General features: G+C 39.4%; 1 protein-coding gene across 6 annotated transcripts in view; it reads right to left on the reverse strand.

The window, feature by feature from the left end:
- The window catches only part of LOC126162221 (lactoylglutathione lyase), a 125,315-nt gene that overhangs the window by 103,892 nt on the left and 559 nt on the right, over positions 1–20,864 (reverse strand). The window contains exons 1-2 of one of the 6 annotated variants that reach the window (XM_049918570.1): positions 11,086–11,237; positions 10,831–10,976 (exon numbers count right to left, since the gene is read on the reverse strand). The exons of 2 other annotated variants lie outside the window; for them this stretch is intronic. In XM_049918570.1, coding sequence (XP_049774527.1) covers positions 10,831–10,846 — 16 coding nt within the window. In that variant the 5' untranslated portion in view covers positions 10,847–10,976; positions 11,086–11,237. Of the gene's footprint in view, positions 1–10,830; positions 10,977–11,085; positions 11,238–13,329; positions 13,439–20,833; positions 20,859–20,864 lie in introns of those variants that run through there. 3 more of the 6 variants (XM_049918575.1, XM_049918574.1, XM_049918572.1) reach the window with 3 other exon arrangements.

Consider the following 20,864-nt stretch of genomic DNA (forward strand, 5'->3'; position numbering starts at 1 on the left):
GGTGGATCGTCATGTAAACAGGTTTTACATGACGATCCGCCGCGAACAGTACTGGGCTACCGTGACAGCCATCTACAGGTAGAACGGGTGAAACTCCGAAAATTAGCAGACACATTATCTGTACACCAGAATAAAGAGCAGTTCTAAACTGTTGTCAATCCGCGCATGCACACTGGGCAGAGAGAATGCGCGGCATGCGCAGAAGGGGCTACTGCAGTGTTTCCTGCTTGTTATTTGCTTACTGCTTGATGGCTAGTAGCTCATTTCAGATTTTCGTGTTGGGGATTTTCCGCGTTTTTTTCCCCATAAATGCAGTGAAAAAATTTTCTTTTGTCAGTAGACTTTCTTTTATACTAGCTGTTTGTGAAAGCATTATTTCTATTGGTTACTTCGTATTCTAGAAATGAAATGGAGCAAAGGGGCATTAAGCGCCTTAATTCAGGCATACAGCGAGGAAAGGTGTATATGTGACTTGCTGAAATCATAATACGATATGGCGGCAGTTATTTATTTTTGAGTAATATGCATGTAATGCCACATGGTGATTTTCGATTTGTATCGTAATGCCTTCACTTATGAAAGTTCATGTTTGTTTTGATTGCATCTCTTGTTTATTTCAGCATGCCAGAAAAGAGAAACTGGCAGTGATAGGCGATGCAGTCCATGCAGTTTTGCCCAGAGCAACAGACGAGGACTGAAAAACTCTGAGTAGCACTTATATACTGTATATTCAGAACTTGGACAAATAACACAAGTACACCTTTAAGTATTGATCCTTTAAAATGCTGCAAGTTGCATGGCATACATCCACAACAACTTTTGAAATGGTGAGCTGTGCTATTCTGTGGCTAAAAGCCAGACTCTTAAAAGATTCCCCATTTGCCACAAAATGTCATGTTGCAAACAGCCTAAAAAATAACAAGGCATTTATCAATATTTCATCAGTAATCTAGGCTGGTATGGTCATAAAACTTATAAACGTATGATTTAATTCTTACTTTTGAGAATGTGAGATAGCCTCCCTCATGACTGTGTCACACTTGCTAAATCCATCTTCTATCATGAACAGCAGCTTCTCGAAACAGGCCATGTCCATCCTAATGACGTTCCGAAATTCTTGCGTATCTTCAGGCCTCAGTTCTTTCATTAATAGTGAATATATTCCCCCCGCCTTCATCCCTTCTTTTCGTCAACATTCTGCTCTAATCCGAAGATTTACTGTCACTGCCAGGGCAACAGCTCTAAAAACAAGTGGATTGTCCATGTGCAATATGCTGTATACATGTAAATTTCAATATATATAAATCTGTCATAATATAAAACTGTTGAGTCTGTAATTCAGAACAGTACTAACCTACATGAGAGAAAAACAACTACTTAATAAATAATGGTAAAAAAAAAAATTCTTATTAAATAGGAACCGTGAGCTCACAGAAATAATTTAAACGTATGACGCTCCAGTATATTATACAATTGCACTTGTGTTGCACATAGAAGAATGAATGACTTTACAAGGCATCAGACAGTTCTATTTTCTTTTTGCGTGTATCACGCATATCGTCTGCTGCTGCACAGGTGCACTAGGTATATTCCATGTGGATGGTGTAATAGGTTGGAAGTGAACCAGTCTGTAGTTACAGGTATGCATGTTAGGGTCGTTGGTGCATAGGTGTTCGGTTTAGGCACATCGTGTGATCCTGGCTTAATACCCACTTTACACGCCGATCCACCGCATAGGGTACTGGTCTAGCGGTAGAACGGGTGAACCTACCAAAATTAGCAGCACATTATCTGCACACCAGAACAGAGAGCAGTTCTAAACTGCCATCAATCTGCTCATGCACAGAAGGGGCTACTGTAGTGCTTTCTGCTAGTTATTTGCTTATTGTTAGGTGGCTAGTGGCTAATATCAGATTTGTGTTTTGGGAATTTTTCCGCATGTTTTTCAGTAAGTGCACAAAGAGGTGTTAAGCGTGTTAATTCAGGCATATAGCGACGAAAGGTGTGACCCGCTTTATCATAATAATGTACATCGGCAATTGTTTGTTTCTGAGTAATATGCATATAACGTTACATGGTGATTTTCAATTTGTATCGTAATGCCTTACTTATGAAAGTTCATGTTTGATTTGATTGCACCTCGTGTTATTTTGGCACTGGCAGTGATAGGGGAGAAAATCGCCAAACAACGTAATGTTACAACCAGCCTGCAACATAACAGGGTTTTTACTGGTATTTTATTCGAGGTTTGGGCTGGTATGATCACAAAACGTACAACCATATGATTTAATTCTTACTTTCGAGAATGTGAGACAGCCTTCTTCATGACACTGTCACACTTGTTACTTCCATCTTCTATCTACTTCCAGCTTCTCGAAACAGGCAATGTCCATGCTCATGAAGTTTCAAAATTCTTGCGAATCTTCAAGCCTCAGTTCTTTCATAAGCATTGAATATAATCCCCTCCCTTTGTCCCTTCTTTTCTGCCAGGGTTGAACTCAACAAACTCAGGCTTTTTGTTTTCGTTGTCATTCTGCCCTAATTTGAGGATTTACTGTCACTGCCAGGGAAATAGCACCAAAAACAAGTGGGTCCTCCATGTGCAAAATGCTGTACAAATACATATACCTTTGTAACCAAGTGTCTTAATATAAAACTAACTGCTGAATCTGTAATTTAGAATGTTAGTAACCTACATAAGAGAATAACAATTATTTAATAAATAATAATAAAAAACAATTTCTTATTAAATAGGAACCTTGAGCTCACATAAATAATTTGAACGAATGACGTTCCAACATGTCACACAGTCCCCCTTGTGCTTCATGTGGTAGAATGAAGGACTTTACAAGAGATCAGGCAGTTCTATCTGTGTTTCGTGTGTTATTACCGTCTACTGCGCATGTGCACCAGGTATATCCCGCCTGGATGGTATAGTAGGTCTACATGAACCAGCCTGTAGTTACAGATATGCAAACTTGGGGCACTGGTGCATAGGTGTACAGTTTAGGTGCATCGTGTAATAGGGGCGTTAGTCTGATGGACTGAACTAGATTGATGGGGGTTAAAGGGACCAAACTACAAGCTCATCAGTGCCTTCATCCCACATACGTCAAACTGGGAAGAAACCACAGGGAGGAAGGACATAGAATCCTGATGAACCAGACTGTAACCGAGAATCAATAAAACCAAAAGATAGAAGCAATCAGAAGTGAGAGATAAAGAGTGAAGGTGGGCGAGTTGCTCTACACACAAAGCAACTGGGAGCCTCTGGGAGACATTATGCAATGGGAAATGCAACCTCGGCATTTGACTGGTGTTTCCTCACTCCATATTACCACAAGAATACTGACAATGCAGACAAGGTGATAAAATTTCAGCAAAGTGAACAATGATGACGAGACAGTGAACCAATGACAAATGTAAACGAATAAGAAGAATTAATACGGTGGGAAGGAAAGGAGCCAGGCCAGACCACTGAACAAGGGCAGCCATGGGCGCCCTGGATCGAAGCAGGCAATGGGGTACCCTTACAATCCCTCAAGTGGCTGATGAGGCCAGTTTGCCCTACTTTACAGAGAGGAGCAGAAACAGCCTTCACAGGTAAAGTGTAAAACGAGGTCAACCACTTTGTCACCTTCCGCTGGCACCAGCAGCACCGTGTCAGCAAGTTTAAGGTTTCACCATAAGGTGCTCACATTTGGGCACTAAACCAACAATATCCTCACATCTTAGGATGTGACCATGGGTCAGCCATGTGGGGCCAAGCGGAGCTGGCAGTCAACAGCAGACTTCGTGAAAACACAAAGGGAAGACTGACGCACAGTCGTGATCCTCTTTACTGCTCGCATTTTGTTTGGAGAAAGCAGCACACACCAACCTGTATTCCAAGACTCCAACATTTGATGTCAGAGGGTTGACTGGATGTTACACTCATACTCACTGTCCAAGTCAGCATCCTGATAGTTAACTTGGCCAAACAGTTGGCATGTTTGTTCCCTGTGATCCCATTGCAACCTGGGGGACAGACAAAGATGACCAATCATCCAGCTCGATGGTAGTCAGAAAGAAGATCCAAGACAGTCACGGCCAGTAGGTGCTGAGGGTAGCACTGGTCGATAGCCTGTCGACTACTCAGCGAGTCACTGATGATTAAGAATGCCTACTGGTGCAAGAACGAAGAATATGCTGAACCCATTCAGCAGAAACGTAGTACACTGCACCTTTCATATGACGAAGTTGAGCGATTTCGTTTTTAAAATTGTGAATTCCCAGGAATTTTATTTAATTATAATTTTATCTTAAAATATTTTTCAGTTTTTGAGTTTGATTTAACCATATAATTACTGCTTTTACCTATTAATTAACAGTTTTTGGTGCTATTTTGCTAATTAATCATAAATTCCCAGGAATTTTGGGAATATTGCTGGCAATATTCCTTGGTAATATTTCTTTGATTTTAAATTCCCGGGAATTTTACAACACTACACTAAATAGAGAGCCCTGTGGGACATCATTTTCTTCTGCATGGGGGGTACTGTAGAAAGCACCAACTTGAACCCAGAAAGTTAGATGGGGTAAGATGTTCTGGACAAAAATAGGGAGCGGGGCCTGGAGACCTCTCTCTTGTAGGGTAACAAGGTTGTGATAACACCGTGTGGTGTCATAAGTCTTTTGCACGTTGAGGGAGACAGCAAAAAGGTGTTGACATCAAGCAAAAGCTGACTGGATAGCAAACTCCAGGCAGACCAAATTGTCTGCAGTAGAATAGCCTTGGCGAAAACTGCCCCGGGATGGAGCCAAAAGACCCCGAGTCTTAAGGGAACAACACAGCTGCCGGCTCATCATATGTTCAAGTAACTTGCAGAGAACATAAGTGAGACTAATTAGACAATGGCTGTCCATCTCAAAGGGGTGTTTACCCAGTCTCAGTACCAGGACTGGTCAGACTTTCTCCCTCACCGAAAAGGGTGCTCACCCTCACTTCAGATACTGTTGAAAATGAAAAGAATGTGACATTGGCAATCCATTGATAAGTGTCTGAACATACAGTTGTGGATGCTGTCTGGTGCTAGTCTCTTGTCAGGGTAGAGGGCTAGGGCACTGAGGAATTCCCACTCACTGAACGGAGCATTATATGATCCAGGTGACATGTGGTTAAAGGTAAATGAATCTGCTTCACCCACTGTTTGAGGACACGAAATTCAAGCTGATGATTCTCAGACATAGAGGTTCAAGCATAACACAGAGCTAAGTGTTGGGTGACAGCACCTAGGTCAATGTAGACACCATTCAGGGAGATACCAATTACACCTGTGCCCTCTCAAACCATTGCCCAAAATTGCAAAGAAGGGATACATGGTCCAATGGTAGTAACATACCATTCTCAGTATCCTTGTTTCTGTTATTTTATTAGGTGACAGACTCCAGTCATGCAGCCATTTATAAGCAACGATGTGCTCTATTGATGAATGTCAGTCACAGTGTTGGAGAGCCTGCCTGTGATCTTTAATGGCCAGTCAGTTTTTGAAGTCCATCAAGGTATTGTCTTGCTGCCAACAGAATGCTACGTGCTCTGGACAGCTGCATCAACAACTGCACCTAGCCGTGTGCTAAGAGAGATGGCAGAGACAAAGGCATTCTGGCCAGCATTGTTGAGAGACCAACTGGGTGGCTGTCTGGAAAAGTGATACTGAGAGAGGGGGAGGGACAGGATGATGGAAAACGTTCACTGTCACACAGGTCATCACGGACTCTCCAAAGTGGAGGGGAGAAGAGCCGGCTGGAGTGGCCATGCGGATCTAGGCGCTATGGTCTGGAGCCGAGTGACCGCTCTGGTCGCAGGTTCGAATCCTGCCTCGGGCATGGATGTGTGCAATGTCCTTAGGTTAGTTAAGTTTAATTAGTTCTAAGTTCTAGGCGACTGATGACCTCAGAAGTTAAGTCGCATAGCGCTCAGAGCCATTTGAACCATTTCTGAGGGGAGAAGAACAGGGCTATAAATGGAAAGACCAGTAGACGAATAAGGTCCAGATGCCACACTTAAGTGCATGGGGGCACCAGTATTCATGAGACAGAGCGAACTCTGCGAGTGAAGCTTCGATAGCTTTACCGGTTCTGTGATCATAGTTGCACCCCACAAAGAGTTGTGGTCTTGTGGTCACTGAAGTCACCAAAAATGAGGGGGGGGAGGGGGCGGGGGAGAGCTGAGAAATCAGTGCAGTCAACATGGTTGGAGACACATCACCATCGGGAGAGTGATACACATTACAGACAGTAAAATCCAAACAGATCCTCACACAGACAGCCACAGTCTCTGAAGTCATATCATGTGGCATGTGTTCACTACAGACATGCGTCCAGAATGCAAACTCCACCCATCACTCTGTCATCGTCAGTTTGATTCTTAAAGTAGCCTGGACAGCACAGAGGGTAGGGTTTTGCATTGCTGGGAACCAAGTTTCCTGGAGTGCAAAGCAGAAAGCAGAGGAAATGCACATGAGATGTATAGCTCAGCCAGGTGGTGGAAAGAACCACTGTAGTTCCACTGGCGTAGGCCTACCACATTATTGGTATCCTGTAGGGGTGTGAAGGGACCAATGTGTCAGGTCATGCCCCAGTGTCGCCTGCTGCCACAGCTTACAAGGATGTAGTATCAATGCACACTGGTTCTGAATCAGTGTTGTGTGGGGGGATCGGGTGCCACATGGGCCATAATGAACTCTGCCTTGGGTACAGAGACAGAATATGCAGGGTGCGGTGGTGTTGGAACCATCAGATCCTCCTCCACCTTGAAGGTCTTCTTTTTGTGTCTCTTCTCTTTGGGTGACATCAATGTCTATGATGGCTTGTCTGCCCTAGTTTCAGGGACTGAGCACGAATGTGAATCCCTACAACCAGCAACCTGTGGCTCTATCAGCCATTGGCAAATATCCAGTTACAGATATCAGCAGAATCCTGAGAGGGGAGCATCCTAAGGGTTCCCTCCTCATGAGAGACATCAGAGGAGGGTGTTGCTTCTCTGGCTAGGGGTTGGGTATCAATGTCCCAGTGGGTGAGGAGTCAACACTCCCTAAGTGGATGTGGGGGAAACAGTAAGAGATGAGACCACAACCACCAGGGGTTGGGTGTGTCTGAGCAGCCCTCAGGGCCTGACATAAAAGGCATGAAGGGCAAGCATACTGTTGCTAGAGAGAATGACATCATTGAAGCCACAGCAAATGCCATCATTGTATGTGCAGGATGCACACTATCATATTTCTTTTTGGCCTCTTGATACATGAGCTGGTCAATTTCTTCTTCTCCCAACCTGTCCTTTAGGTGTTCAATGAAGAATAGAGGCTTTGTGGTAAAAAAGAATCCCCATTGGTCCCAGAACAAATTAAGTATTGTGGGGAGTCTTTCTCTCCTTGTCTCTTAGCCCAACATCCCTCCCACTGCGTATCCAGGGTAGGAAACATTATGGGTTAGTATTTCACTGCATTGTATAATCCTTTCCTTCAGAAGAGGCTGTTGCGACCATGCAGCCACCAGTGGGAGGAAGTTCTGGCTGCTTCATTGGTGAGTCATTTGTCTTCGTGCCACCCACTCTGAATGGGGGCTCTCCCCATGGGTGCTAGCCAACCACAGCCATGGTTACCTGCCCGGATATCCATTGCTCGGAGTCCTCGTGTCCCATTCATGACGGGCATATGCTTTACGGCATACACAGGAAGTTTCCTGGAAAATCCAGGGTGGAATAACAACAATGTTATGAAAGGATAGACTGCTACTCATCAAACAGAGGGCACAATGAGTCACAGTCACGCACAACGAAAAGACTGCTGTACATTTTCGTTTGCGGCCAAAAGGCCTTCTTCTGAAGTAGAAAACACACACTTTCACACAAGCTGCAGTGGCCAGAGACAGAGACAGTGGTTGTGTGTGTGTGTGGTGTGTGTGTGTGTGTGTGTGTGTGTGTGTTTCCCACTTCAGAAGGAGGTCTTCTTGCCAAACGATAAAATGTGTAGCAATGTTTTCATTGTGACTGCATGAGACTCACTGTCTCCTTTATATGGCAAATCTGCCCTGTTAATAACAAAATTATATTTTTGTGTTCTGACTACTAATGAGAATGCTGTATCAGCAACTGAGTCAGAATGAAGACCATCTTGGAAACTCAGTCTTAATCGCACAAAAGAAATCATTCTCCCTCTATTATGATTGTTGCAATACTGAGGTAGTTTATTTTTTAATCACTATTCTCATTTCTTCCAAGCCAATAAAACCATTTTCCTCATCTCAATTAACAAGCATAATTTTTATGTTATGTAACAACTAAGTAGGAAGTTTGATCAGAAAGTATAACAACAGCTTGATTATGAACCTAGAGCTTCGTTTCTCTCAATGAAGCTGAACGAGTGACCACTGATGTCCCAAAGTAATTTTCAATAACCTATTTGTTACCTTACAGCAACATGGTGCATTACCTAGTGCTCGTGACAAGCAGCAAAATTATATTCAACTGAGACTGAGTCTTGCAATTACAACAGGAAGTGTAATACCAACACAAATTGTCCAGTTAATTTTGTCTCTACTCAATAGGCACTTCATTGTGAAGTGGTTTAGGGATACTTGCTTGGTCGTTTCAGATTATGTTCAGATTATGTGTGCACGTTTGCTAGCTGATCAAAGGATGGTACACACATATCCAAACTACAAGTTTGGATACTTTTTTGTGTATGAGCCTACTGAGTGAAAGGCAACAAAAAGTTGTGGGGAAATTTCAAAATTTGATAAGATGGTTGAATTGTTTACACTAAGCACATTCTGTAAGATTTTTGTAATTTAATTTTTCTTGTCTGCTCCAAGCCACACTCAACATCACAACAGTACTTCTTCAAGACTGAGTGCCACTTGGAGCAAAAATAATGAATCAAATGACATCAAAGTTAAAGAATAAGCACAATGCAAACTGTTCAACCAGTTCGCCATGTTTTATAACTTTACCACTACTACACACTGAAATACCGCACTTTAAACTAGGAAAAAATTTTTTAATGTCGCTGTGACTTTTTGTTAACCTTCACTTGATGCACTCTTACTCACAAAATATTGTAATTTGTGAGCTGGAAATCTTCCTTTGATCATCTAACAAACCTGTATAGAAAATATGAAAAAAATCCAAGACGGCCGAATATGGATTCGTAGACCACTTGACATGGAATCCCCTAACTAGAAAAATGACACAATAATGTGTGAAGACATTGGGCAGATGAACATCATGACTGGGAACACACTAAATGGAGACTTCTTCGGTTCTCTTATGAGTCACAATTAATTGTCAAGACTTACAAGAAACGCATTTAAATATAGACAGAGTGCACAGTATGAAATGACTGTGTATCGCTTGTGTAATATCCCTAACAATGATTGCGGATTGGTGACATGAGAACAAATCAGCAGATACACAAACCTTAACATAATCCAAAATGAATGTTTGGTGGTTTGAATGTGTGGAATAAGATTCTCCAATGTCTCATTCTGATACAGGCTAGTCACAATGGCAGTTGTCTGTAGGGGACTATTCTGGTTTCAAACTAGATAGCTGAAAATACTGCAAGGTGAAGTTAAAAATCTAATTCTGTGGCATACATACTTGATGGCATATACTGGATTCACTTGTAAGAAATATTACAGCCAGGTCACCATTCCTGATAAAGATGCCAAAGCAAGAGTACGCAATGTAAAACGAAACATAAAAGCCATTTCAATAAATCCATAAACTTTAGGGGTGAAAAAGTTCTGGCTGTTCACAGTGATCTCCGATTATATTGAGCATACTGGTATGTTCACTGCAGTGGAAACAAATGCAACATACTGGATGTTTCATAAACATTCCACAATGTTTTTTCACAATCCGAATGAGTATAGGAGGTTAGAAGTTTAAGCTCAAATAAAATAAAGACGATGGTATTATGGACACTATTTTATAAAATAAATTAGATATGTATTAACTATTTGTTAGAATGAAGTGTTAATTTGCTGTGTTTTGGTTATCTTTGTATATTGTTAGAAAATGTTCTCCTTACACAAGCCGTACAGTAACATTCAAGTCCATAACTAAATTTATAATGCTATGGGTCCATGTTCGCAGTGAGTAAGAGGCAGGTGTGGAAAGTACCAGTGAAACATCCCAGAAAGAAGAAATTCTCATTTAATGTGGGAAAATCTAGTTCAGGTCTCAGAGAACGTGAAATTAAAATGTCTTTTGGAAAAGAAATGGAGGAGGACTGTAAAAATGCATTAGTCATCTTTTGGTGGTCTATACGAGATAAAACGATAAGAATATGAAACCATTCAGGATAGAAGAGAGCAGCAGTACCACCGCATGGATTGACGTAACTGACCTATTCCATTTGTATATGAGGGTGGTTTTTTTTTTTTTTTTTTTTTTTTTTTTTTTTTTTTTTTTTTTTTTTTTTTTTCCAAAAACCACTGAAACAAGAATTACAGAGCATTCCAACATATTATCTTTTATACAAAGAATACCTTATTTTGTATCACAAAGTGAACTGAAAATAAGTATTTCATCATCCATGGTACACTATTTGATTTCACGAACGTACAAGAAGATCTTTCCAGCCTTTACGATTTAACATATGAAATGTACCTTCAGTCAAGTGTCTTATGACAACTGAAAATTACCATACAACAGAAAAACCTATAAAGGTGCCAAAACCAAATCATGCACTGAGATGGCAGAGGTGATAGCAATGGTAACATGAAAAAGTTTGATTAATATAGACATTTGCTCAGTTCAGAAGGAGATTGATTTGAAATTATGCCTACTTTTTTTGCTTAACATTGTTACTCATCAGTGATCAAATTAGTGATGCAGGCATCAGGTGAAAGAAACACATAGGCCTTAAAGCTCTATGACTGAACTGCTTTTCAATCCTGTAGTTTTTTGCTTCCTAAGGTCCTTAGTACTGCGACTGCAAAAACAGCAAGTCAATATTAATTTAGGGTTATGTCTGGTACACAATTGCTAGCACTGCTGGCAAACACTAGATGTGTTACTACATAGCTCTGACATCATCTTACCATACAATGAAATGTAATGTATGTTCCTCACTCACACACTTCCCTCACAGATCTGAATTCTGCGAGAGTTGGCAAGGATTCAAATTTTTGATAACCTTATCAGTGGTCACTATTAATGCCCTCCTCATTCACTGGAAGTTTATCATTGGTTATGAAATGCAGGAGATACAAACAGCTGATTAAGTTCACACAACTCATTTTCCTTTGACAGTGAATCTATCATGAAAAATGCTGGTTTTTAAAATCACTTTGGTAATACGGAGCTAATGTTCTCTGCTGATGATGGTATATCTCTAAAATCTAGGACCAGTATTCAAGAACATGAAATGGAACATTGTGACAGCATAAGAATTCATGATATGCAGCATAAGAATTCATGATATGCATTTATTTAGTCAAACTTTGAATTTATACTTTGATGTCCCATTTACATGAATAATTTAACACAACATTTGAACTATTTTTCCACATCTTTGAAAGTATTTTAATGAGTATTTCTGTTTCAAAAAACAAAATAACTGAGCAAAGCAAAAAATCAAAAAGGTGCAATATATGAAAGGCAATTTATTCCACATTAAGTGGACCAATTTTTGTGTAATCCTCTCCTAACCATATCTAAATTGATTAAAAATTTCCACAGATGTTTACTAAGGAATAATAGGTTTTTAGGCTTTCGGTATAGGCCTACGAAATGTTGTCCGAATTCAGTGACAATTTTGGCAAAATTTAAGGTGACCTAAAACTGAAACTATTAGCACTGTAAAGGTAATACCTGGATTAGAGGTACAGCAAATGGTTAAAATTTTAATACTCTCTCATTCGCTGTTTCCTGCCGTATGAGGAAAAATAGGGGTAGAAAATCAACGGAGACAATTTTTACAACCATTTTGTGACAATTTTTTTTTTGACAAGTCATACTGAGTGACCACTGGAAGTTCTGCAGAAAAGTTACATGTTATCATTTTTATCAAGCTGCAGTAAATATTTGTATTGTAGAAGTTTTAGTATTTACAAACATGTCATCTAAAAATTTTGCACCAAATTTCTGCAAACACAGATGTCATAAGGCAAAATATTGTCACATTTATTTACTTTTTGTTTAATGGGAAAGAGCATTTTGAATAAAAAAAAAATTTTTTTTAAGACTTGCTGGATAAGGTTAAAAAATGAGCTTGAAATTCTTAAGACACACTGCCAAATATTTACAACCTACTGTTACATGACAAACGTTTTTTTGAATACTATACCACATAATAATGTAGAATGCTATACTGGAGAAACCAATGTTTTGGCCACGGCTGTGGTGGCCTTCTGACAGGTCGCAGAAGCCTACGCAATTCTATTGCTATATGTTTACAAGATTTTAGTTTCTTCTGAACAAACTGGCTATTGCAGTCAACATGCAGTAATAGATTCAAGATACACATACTGCTCATTATCCTCCTCTGAGGCTTCAGAGGATGAGGATGAAAACATGGAAACTGCAAACTGGGTCAACCAAGTACATTGTCTTGGTATTTCTCCTCTAACATTCATAAAACTTGAAACAAGATTCACAAGACTTCATAAAGGGCAAGATCTGTCAAGAATGATGTGAAATTTATAGTCAGAGTGCTGTTTCTGATTGGCTTAACCCTAGTACAAACACAGGGTTTATAACTTTCTCCAAAGACAACAATTTAGCCAGAAAAATAATGTGTTACATTTATTGCAAAACTGTACTTCATAAATCAATTAATGAACATAATAATTATATTTTTAGTTTTCTTATAGGCCAGAAAAATGCAATTGTTAAGGTGGTGGTTTCTGGATGTTTGGTAGTAGCATTTTTAAGCTCATTTTTTAAACTTTATCCAGTCTCCAAAACAAATTAAACCTTATGAAACTGCTCTTTCTAATTAATCAAAGCTAAATGAAACTGGAGATAGGAAGATTCAACAATAAGACAGAACAGCTTGCACAACTTCTAGAATAGCCCTAGTCTCAAATAACGGCTGCAGCTAGGCGTAACTTCCCGCAGACCTTATAATGGAAACTTCATACACTTTGTTTGTCAAAAAGAATTTCCACTTCACAATAGTTCAATAATGTCATAATTTTTACCCACTTTGACCTTGGGAAGCACAAAAATGGTAAACGACAAAGCCTTGAAATTTTCACAGTGTGTTGAATACAGAAAGCTCGGTATCTATTCCAGACACATTCCTTAAATTTCTCTAGTATTGATTTTCAGCAGTGTTATACCTGGTCAAGACTATCGTAGCGCTTTACATGGTATTTTGCAGTTCCTCACACTTCACACCACCTTTCTTTTTAAATCTTGACTTCAAAATCTGTACAGCTTATCATCATTACAATGGGACCACCTACGCAAAATGGCAACTGTTAGTAGGGGACCATCGGTCCACTTGACAGAGAACAATCTAGGTCTATAACTTTCTTGCATAATTCAAAATATTTTACTAACAAAGTCTGTGATATGTAATGCGAGTTAATTACTATAAACTCTTACCACTTGTTTCAGAAATTTTGCGAAGTTTGTAATATTGAGCAACAACAGAAAAAACAATATGACAACAATGCAAATAACGGGTCAAGAGGAATTTTTGATATGAGTCATCGGCTTTGGCCAGTGATGTAATGCTGATGGCTGCTGTGACATCACCTTTTGGCGCATAAATACACAGTGTTGTTGACAGTTGGGAAAGGCACCATATGTGACGCTAAAAAAACACGGTTGTAGTGACAGATCAATCTGCAGATTTGCCAAAGGTCTATGTCAGGTTGGAAGGTAACAGCTTGGTTGCGAGTTGGCGAGGACAATGAACATTATACTGAGAAAACCTGGTTGTGGTGGAAGACTGATTTTTAGGTTAGCCCATTTGAAAAAAAAAAAATCACTGAGAACATCACATTATAATCATTACATTGTTTACCATGTTTGTTACAGGTTTCCTGTCTTTTGTCAAAGCCGATGACTTGTATTGAATATTACTCTATATATCCCAAATAAGGCTTAAGTCACCCAGCAGCAATGTATGGATTAACACCACAAAGGGATAGAAAGACTGGCAAGTACTCAAATTCAGGTGCCTAATGTCCAGTAAAATCAGAATAAACAAATTAAAATAAACTGAAGCACTCAGATACCAAAGTTAAAATGCAACCATTATGTTTCCCTACTTCAGACACGCATATTAACTAGGGGCTAGGGCTTTGTCAAGGTGGATGCTGGGTAGAGCTTTCGGGGGGGGGGGGGGGGGGGGGGGGGGGGGGGGGGGGGGAGTTCTGTTTATCAGTTGGCTCACTTTGTTTACAAACTGCAACTGAACTGCCTTCCACCCTCCCGAACCAGTATAAGAATTTCAAATCACTTCCTCTCACCTCCAACAGTGAGCATATTTAGTAATTCTAGAATTGTAGGTTTTTTTAAGTTCCTGGGGGTTCCCAAACCGAACAGAAGATACGGAGTAGGCTGCACGCACGCGCACACACACACACACACACACACACACACACACACACACACACACACACACACACAGCTGTATGGCTACACTGTGCTGGCTGAGTACATACACCCTGCAACCAGGCGACTAGCACGAGTTTTGGTGTTCTCGTAAAGATAAGTTATTTTAGATTATAAAACATATAGATTAGTACTGATTACGTGGTAAATAAGTGTATTAGTGTGCCATTTAAGTGTACCATTAAAGGTTTCATTTTTCTTTATGTAATATAGCAGAAAACGCGAAAAGACCGTACACTCGTATTTTCTGTTTACGTTCTGCTGCAGCAAATCTATAGAATTTCGTTTAGTTGTTCCTTGCTCTCTCCAGCTATTTAACTTAGCGTACCTCTTCATTATTTAACTAGCATTTCCGGAAAGTAGCGTAAAGTTTAACTTGTTGTTTCAGAAACTTTGCACTTTTGTTTTTGTTTACACACAGTTGCGTATAGGCCAAATTTGTGTAACCATATTTTCGTGTTTATCTGTAATTTAACTGACTTATTCTTAATAAACTATTACGTTTATCATGAGTGAAAAGTGCTCGACTTGCCGTAGAATTGTTAGGTCAGGGCTTTGGTGTGATGGGTGCTGTAGTTTTTTCCATGTGGGTGACTGTAGTGGCGTGGGAATAGGGGAAGTAAATGAGACTCATCAGTGGTTTTGTAGGATTTGTAGTAGAGACAGGAAGATACTGGAACAGGAGGGGAAAATTGCTGCCCTTCAGGCTGAGTTAGACAAGGCCAGGGGAGATCTTGACAGGTTAAGGAGGGAGAAGGGTAAAGAGAGGTGGGAAGTGGCAACAGGCAACAGGAGGAACAGGCCTAGAACTTTGTCTGACAGCTTTATGGTGAATGTGGAAAATAGATTTGACCTGTTGCTTCAGTTAGAAGCTGGTGAGCCTCAAGCAGTTGCAGGTGTAGACAGGGCACAACAAACTTTCAGCAGCAAATTGAAAAGTAAGAATGTAGGGAAATCAGTAAAGAGAAAAGAAAGTGTTGTTGTTAGGTAGTTCCCATGGAAGAGGTGTTGGCCAACTCTTGCAGGATGAACTAGGATCAGAATACCAGGTCACCAATTTTTTTAAACCTAGTGCTGGTCTGGAGCAGGTGACAGAGGATTTAGGATCACTTTGCAAAGATTTCACTAAGGAATACACCGTGGTTATAGTGGGTGGGGCAGGTAACAGTATTGACAGAGATCCTGGGTACAGTATAGAGTGTGACCTGGCGAAGATTGCATCAGCATCGAAGCATACTAGTGTTGAGTTTGTATCTGTTCTTGGGCACCATGACCGACCTCATTTGAACTCTTCTGTCAAGAGAGTTAATTTGGAGCTGGAACGGCTGCTCATGTCGGGTGCGGGGTCACACATTGGTGTGGTTCATGTTGATTCTATCAGTAGGTGGGATTATACTAGGCATGGCCTTCACCTCAACAGGAAGGGGAAGGGTAAATTGGCTGGGGAAATAGCAGGAAAGTTAAAGGGGGGAGGCACTGTCATGAGTGGTAAAATACCAGTGGTTATAGGATTCAGAAAAGACCCTTTTTTAGGGTAGGGAAGACAGAAAGAAAGCAAATTTTAAGAGAGGTTAAAACTGAGACCAACCTTCAGTTTGAGAAAGAAATCAAAAAACATAATTCCAGCTTATTACATCAGCATAAACAGCCATTGGTTAAGAATTTTCAACTGTCAGCAGATATTTTAACTCCACCCAATTTTAACTCAGTCAATGTGAAATGTCAGCTATCTTTATTGCATCAAAATATTCGAGGACTGAGAAATAAAAATGAATTAACTATCTGCATAGATGAATTAGAGTCTTCAAACCCAGCTGACATAATCTGCCTCTCTGAACATCATGTGACCACTGGTATAAAACTTTTAAGTGTTACAGGGTTTGGTTAGCATCTCACTTTTGTAGATCAGAAATGGAGAAAGGAGGAGTTGCCACATTCATCAGGAACTGTCATAAATTTAAGAACATAGACATTCATAAATTTTGCCTAGAACAGCATATGGAAGCATGTGCAACAGAATTAGATTTTCACAAAAAATCTTTCATAATATTAAGTGTATATCGAGCACCTGCAGGTAACTTTAATCTGTTTGTAAACCACCTTGAAGCTGTACTGGCCCATTTAACAACCAAAAACAAAGAAATAGTGGTTGCTGGTGATTTCAATGTAGATTTCCTTAAAGACTCTCCCAATAAGAACTTATTTGAGTTAGTAACACTATCATTCAACTTAATTCCCACAGTAAAGTTCCCCACTAGGATAGCCACTTGCTCACAAACAGCGATTGATAATATCTTTATAGAAAAGTCCAATGAACAAAATTATATTACAAAACCAATAGTCAATGGCCTCTCAGACCATGACATGCAGTTCCTTCTGTTAAATGTTAATACTGAACAGGATATAAAATCTGTTAAATCTGAGCTCAAGAGGGTAATCAGTAAGCCAAAAATTGATTATTTTAGGACACTCCTCAGAGACATTCACTGGACTGATGTTTACAGTGCTCATGGCATGAATGAAAAATATAACATTTTTGCTAATAAAGTGCTTACCTTATTTGAACACTGCTTTCCCCCAAAACTTACCAAGGTTAGAGCAAAGTCTACAAAGAAGCCATGGATTACTCGAGGAATAGGGGTATCTTGTACAACAAAAAGAAAACTGTATCTGTCAATCCGCAACATTTCGAATGTTGATGCTATAGCACATTATAAGAAATACTGCAAAATATTAAAGACTGTAATACGGATGTCAAAGCAAATATATTACAAGGAAAAGATAGTCATATCAGATAACAAAATAAAGAGAATATGGGATATAGTGAAGGAGGAGACCGGTAGAACCAGACATGAAGAGGAACAAATAGCATTAAGAGTAAATGATACATTGGTGACAGATGTGTATAGTGTTGCAGAACTTTTTAACAAACATTTTATAACTGTTACTGAAAAGATGGGGTTGTCAGGTTCGGTAGATGCTGCTATGGATTACCTTAGACCAGACATTTCAAGTAACTTCCATAATATGAATTTGACCCTCACTACCCCAACAGAAAAAATGTCCATCATAAAATCTTTAAAATCAAAAACATCTAGTGGGTATGATGAATATCAACAAAGTCAATTAAAGAATGTGATTCTGAGCTAAGTAACATATTAAACTATCTGTGTAACCAGTCGTTTATCAGTGGAATATTTCCTGAATGGCTGAAATATGCTGAAGTTAAGCCACTGTTTAAGAAGGGAGATAAAGAAATAGCATCAAATTTCCGTCCAATTTCACTGTTGCCAGCATTCTCAAAAATTTTCGAAAATGTAATGTACAGTCGCCTTTATAACCATTTTATCTCAAATAACATACTGTCAAAGTCACAGTTTGGATTTCTAAAAGGTTCTGATATTGAGAAGGCTATCTTCACTTACAGTGAAAATGTGCTTAATTCATTAGACAAAAAATTGCAGGCAACTGGTATATTTTGTGATCTGTCAAAGGCATTTGACTGTGTAAATCACAATATCCTTTTAAGTAAACTAGAATATTATAGTGTAACAGGAAATGCTGCAAAATGGTTCAAATCTTATATCTCTGACAGGAAACAAAGGGTGTTATTAGGAAAGAGACATGTATCAAGCTATCAGGCATCATCCAACTGGGAACTAATTACATATGGGGTCCCACAAGGTTCCATTTTGGGGCCCTTACTTTTCCTTGTGTATATCAATGACCTTTCATCAGTAACATTACCAGATGCCAAGTTTGTTTTGTTTGCCGATGATACAAACATTGCAATAAATAGCAAATCAAGTGTAGTCTTAGAAAGATCAGCCAATAAAATATTTGTGGACATTAATCACTGGTTCCTAGCCAATTCTCTGTCACTAAACTTTGAAAAAACACACTACATGCAGTTCAGAACTTGTAAGGGGTGTCCCAAGAGTATATGTCTAACATACGATGACAAGAAGATAGAAGAAGTGGACAGTGTTAAATTCTTGGGATTACAGCTTGATAATAAATTCAACTGGGAGGAGCACACCACAGAACTGCTGAAGCGTCTTAACAAATCTCTGTTTGCAGTGCGAATTTTGTCAGACATAGGGGATATAAAAATGAAAAAGCTGGCATACTATGCTTACTTTCATTCCATAATGTCATATGGGATTACTTTTTGGGGTAATTCATCAAGCCAAGCTAAAGTTTTCCGGGCACAAAAACGTGCAGTAAGAATTATATGTGGTGTGAACTCCAAGAACATCCTGCACAAGCCTGTTTAGGGAACTAGGGATATTAACTACAACTTCCCAATATATTTATTCCCCAAATTTGTCATTAAAAATATATCACTTTTTCAAACCAACAGCTCAATTCATGGAATCAATACTAGAAATAAGAATAATCTTCACAAGGATTTAAAGTCACTTAGTCTTGTACAAAAAGGTGTGCATTATTCAGGAACACACATATTCAATAACTTGCCAGCAGCCATAAAAAGCTTAACAACCAATGAAATTCAGTTTAAGAGAAGCCTAAAGGATTTATTGGTGGCCAACTCTTTCTACTCCATTGATGAATTTCTTAGTAAAACCAACTGATTTGTATATAAGTACAACATAACTTCTGCACAATTTCAGTGCAGTAATGTGTTCACTGAAAATTTGTGTGTCTGTGTCTGTGTGTGTGTGTGTGTGTGTAAGTTTAATCTAACTTCTGCACCATTTCAGTGCAGTAATGTGTTCATTAAATAAATAAAAAACTTTTTTATTTTAAATTCAGTGCATTAGTATTTGTAAAATGACTTAGTGTTCATTAAAAAATGACGATCATTCCACTTGGGACCTGTGGAATGGTACATTAGCTTATTTGTTTTAGTTGTAAATATTTGTCATGTATTGTTGTTTTTCTGACATGTTCCACATCCTGGAGGACCTCCTCACTACGGATCAATTGGAATGAAAGTAAATCTAATCTAATCTAATTGCAGTGAGAAGTTATGTAGGATGGTTTGGGTAAGTGGGATAAAGAGGTGGTGAGTTGGTGGGAGGGTTGGGCAAGGGTGGCTCACAGCTGAGACAGAGGCAGCAGGCCAAGAGGGTAGGAGCGTGGCACTGGTGGCCTTGACCTGGTCAGAGGCAGAGGAGTGTATTGCGAAGTGGAAACAGAATATAGGGAGAGGAGTGCAGGATAAGTGACCTTACAGTCAAAGAAGTAAGGGTGGAAATGGCTGTGGGGCAGAGGCTTCTTTCCAAGGTCTCCCTCTTCCACTGTTCTATCTACCACACCAAATCCACTCTTTCACATCACTGTGTGCTGTTCACAACTCCCCCATCTGCATCCAGAATGACCTCACCAGAGCACATTCCTATCATTTAGGCCCACTACTTCTTCTTCTCAATCAGCCACCCTCCCCCAACTCTCACTTGCAATGCACACTTCCTTTCTACGCAGTGTGTGTGTGTGTGTGTGTGTGTGTGTGTGTGTGTGTGTGTGTGAAGCCAGAATTGGTAATTGCCTATTTTAAGGAAACCTCTTGGAATTTGTCTAAAGCAATTTGAATCTGATCCTCCTGAATACATCTACAAAATTTATATTGATATGTCACCTACTTTTCTGTAAGATTTACAAGAGCAGTATGATTCAAACAAAGTATTGATTTTTTTCACGTTATATTACCATTCTTTACATTGCTGCAGTAGCCAGGTACTACAGACCACATGTAGTGGCAATGGCAGCGGATGACTCAACAGTCAACATGGGAAAAGTTACATGAATGATTTTTCAAGCTGTATTTTGTAAAATCGACTGTAACATAGTAAGCCTTTCGAGAACAATTAAAAATACTAGTCTCTGAAAGTTACGAAATACTTTAATTCAAATCAAACCAATAGTGTGGCAACAGGTTCCATAAAATATAGTGATTTATAAAACAGATACCAGAACAAATGGTAGGAGGATTAAATACTTTTAAGATACGGAATTTTGCAGGAAGTAAACCGTAAAATTAAAAAACAAGCAGAAATCTCCACTGGCGGTACAAACACGATTTACCGACTGTTAAATAAGGGAATTTTGTTTGTTTGTTCCTGTCACTTTCTCCTAGTATTCGATGAACTTTTGCACTCATCGTGGCCATGTGCTTCCTCAATAGCCCATTTTACACAATAAACCATCGTAAGTGTACAACTTTTGCTTAACATTGAATTGTTTTCTATAACATACGGCTTCTCTGTTGTCGTACGGCAGGGCAATG

Source organism: Schistocerca cancellata, chromosome 2 (genome assembly GCF_023864275.1).
Source record: "Schistocerca cancellata isolate TAMUIC-IGC-003103 chromosome 2, iqSchCanc2.1, whole genome shotgun sequence".
NCBI classification, from domain to species: domain Eukaryota; kingdom Metazoa; phylum Arthropoda; class Insecta; order Orthoptera; family Acrididae; genus Schistocerca; species Schistocerca cancellata.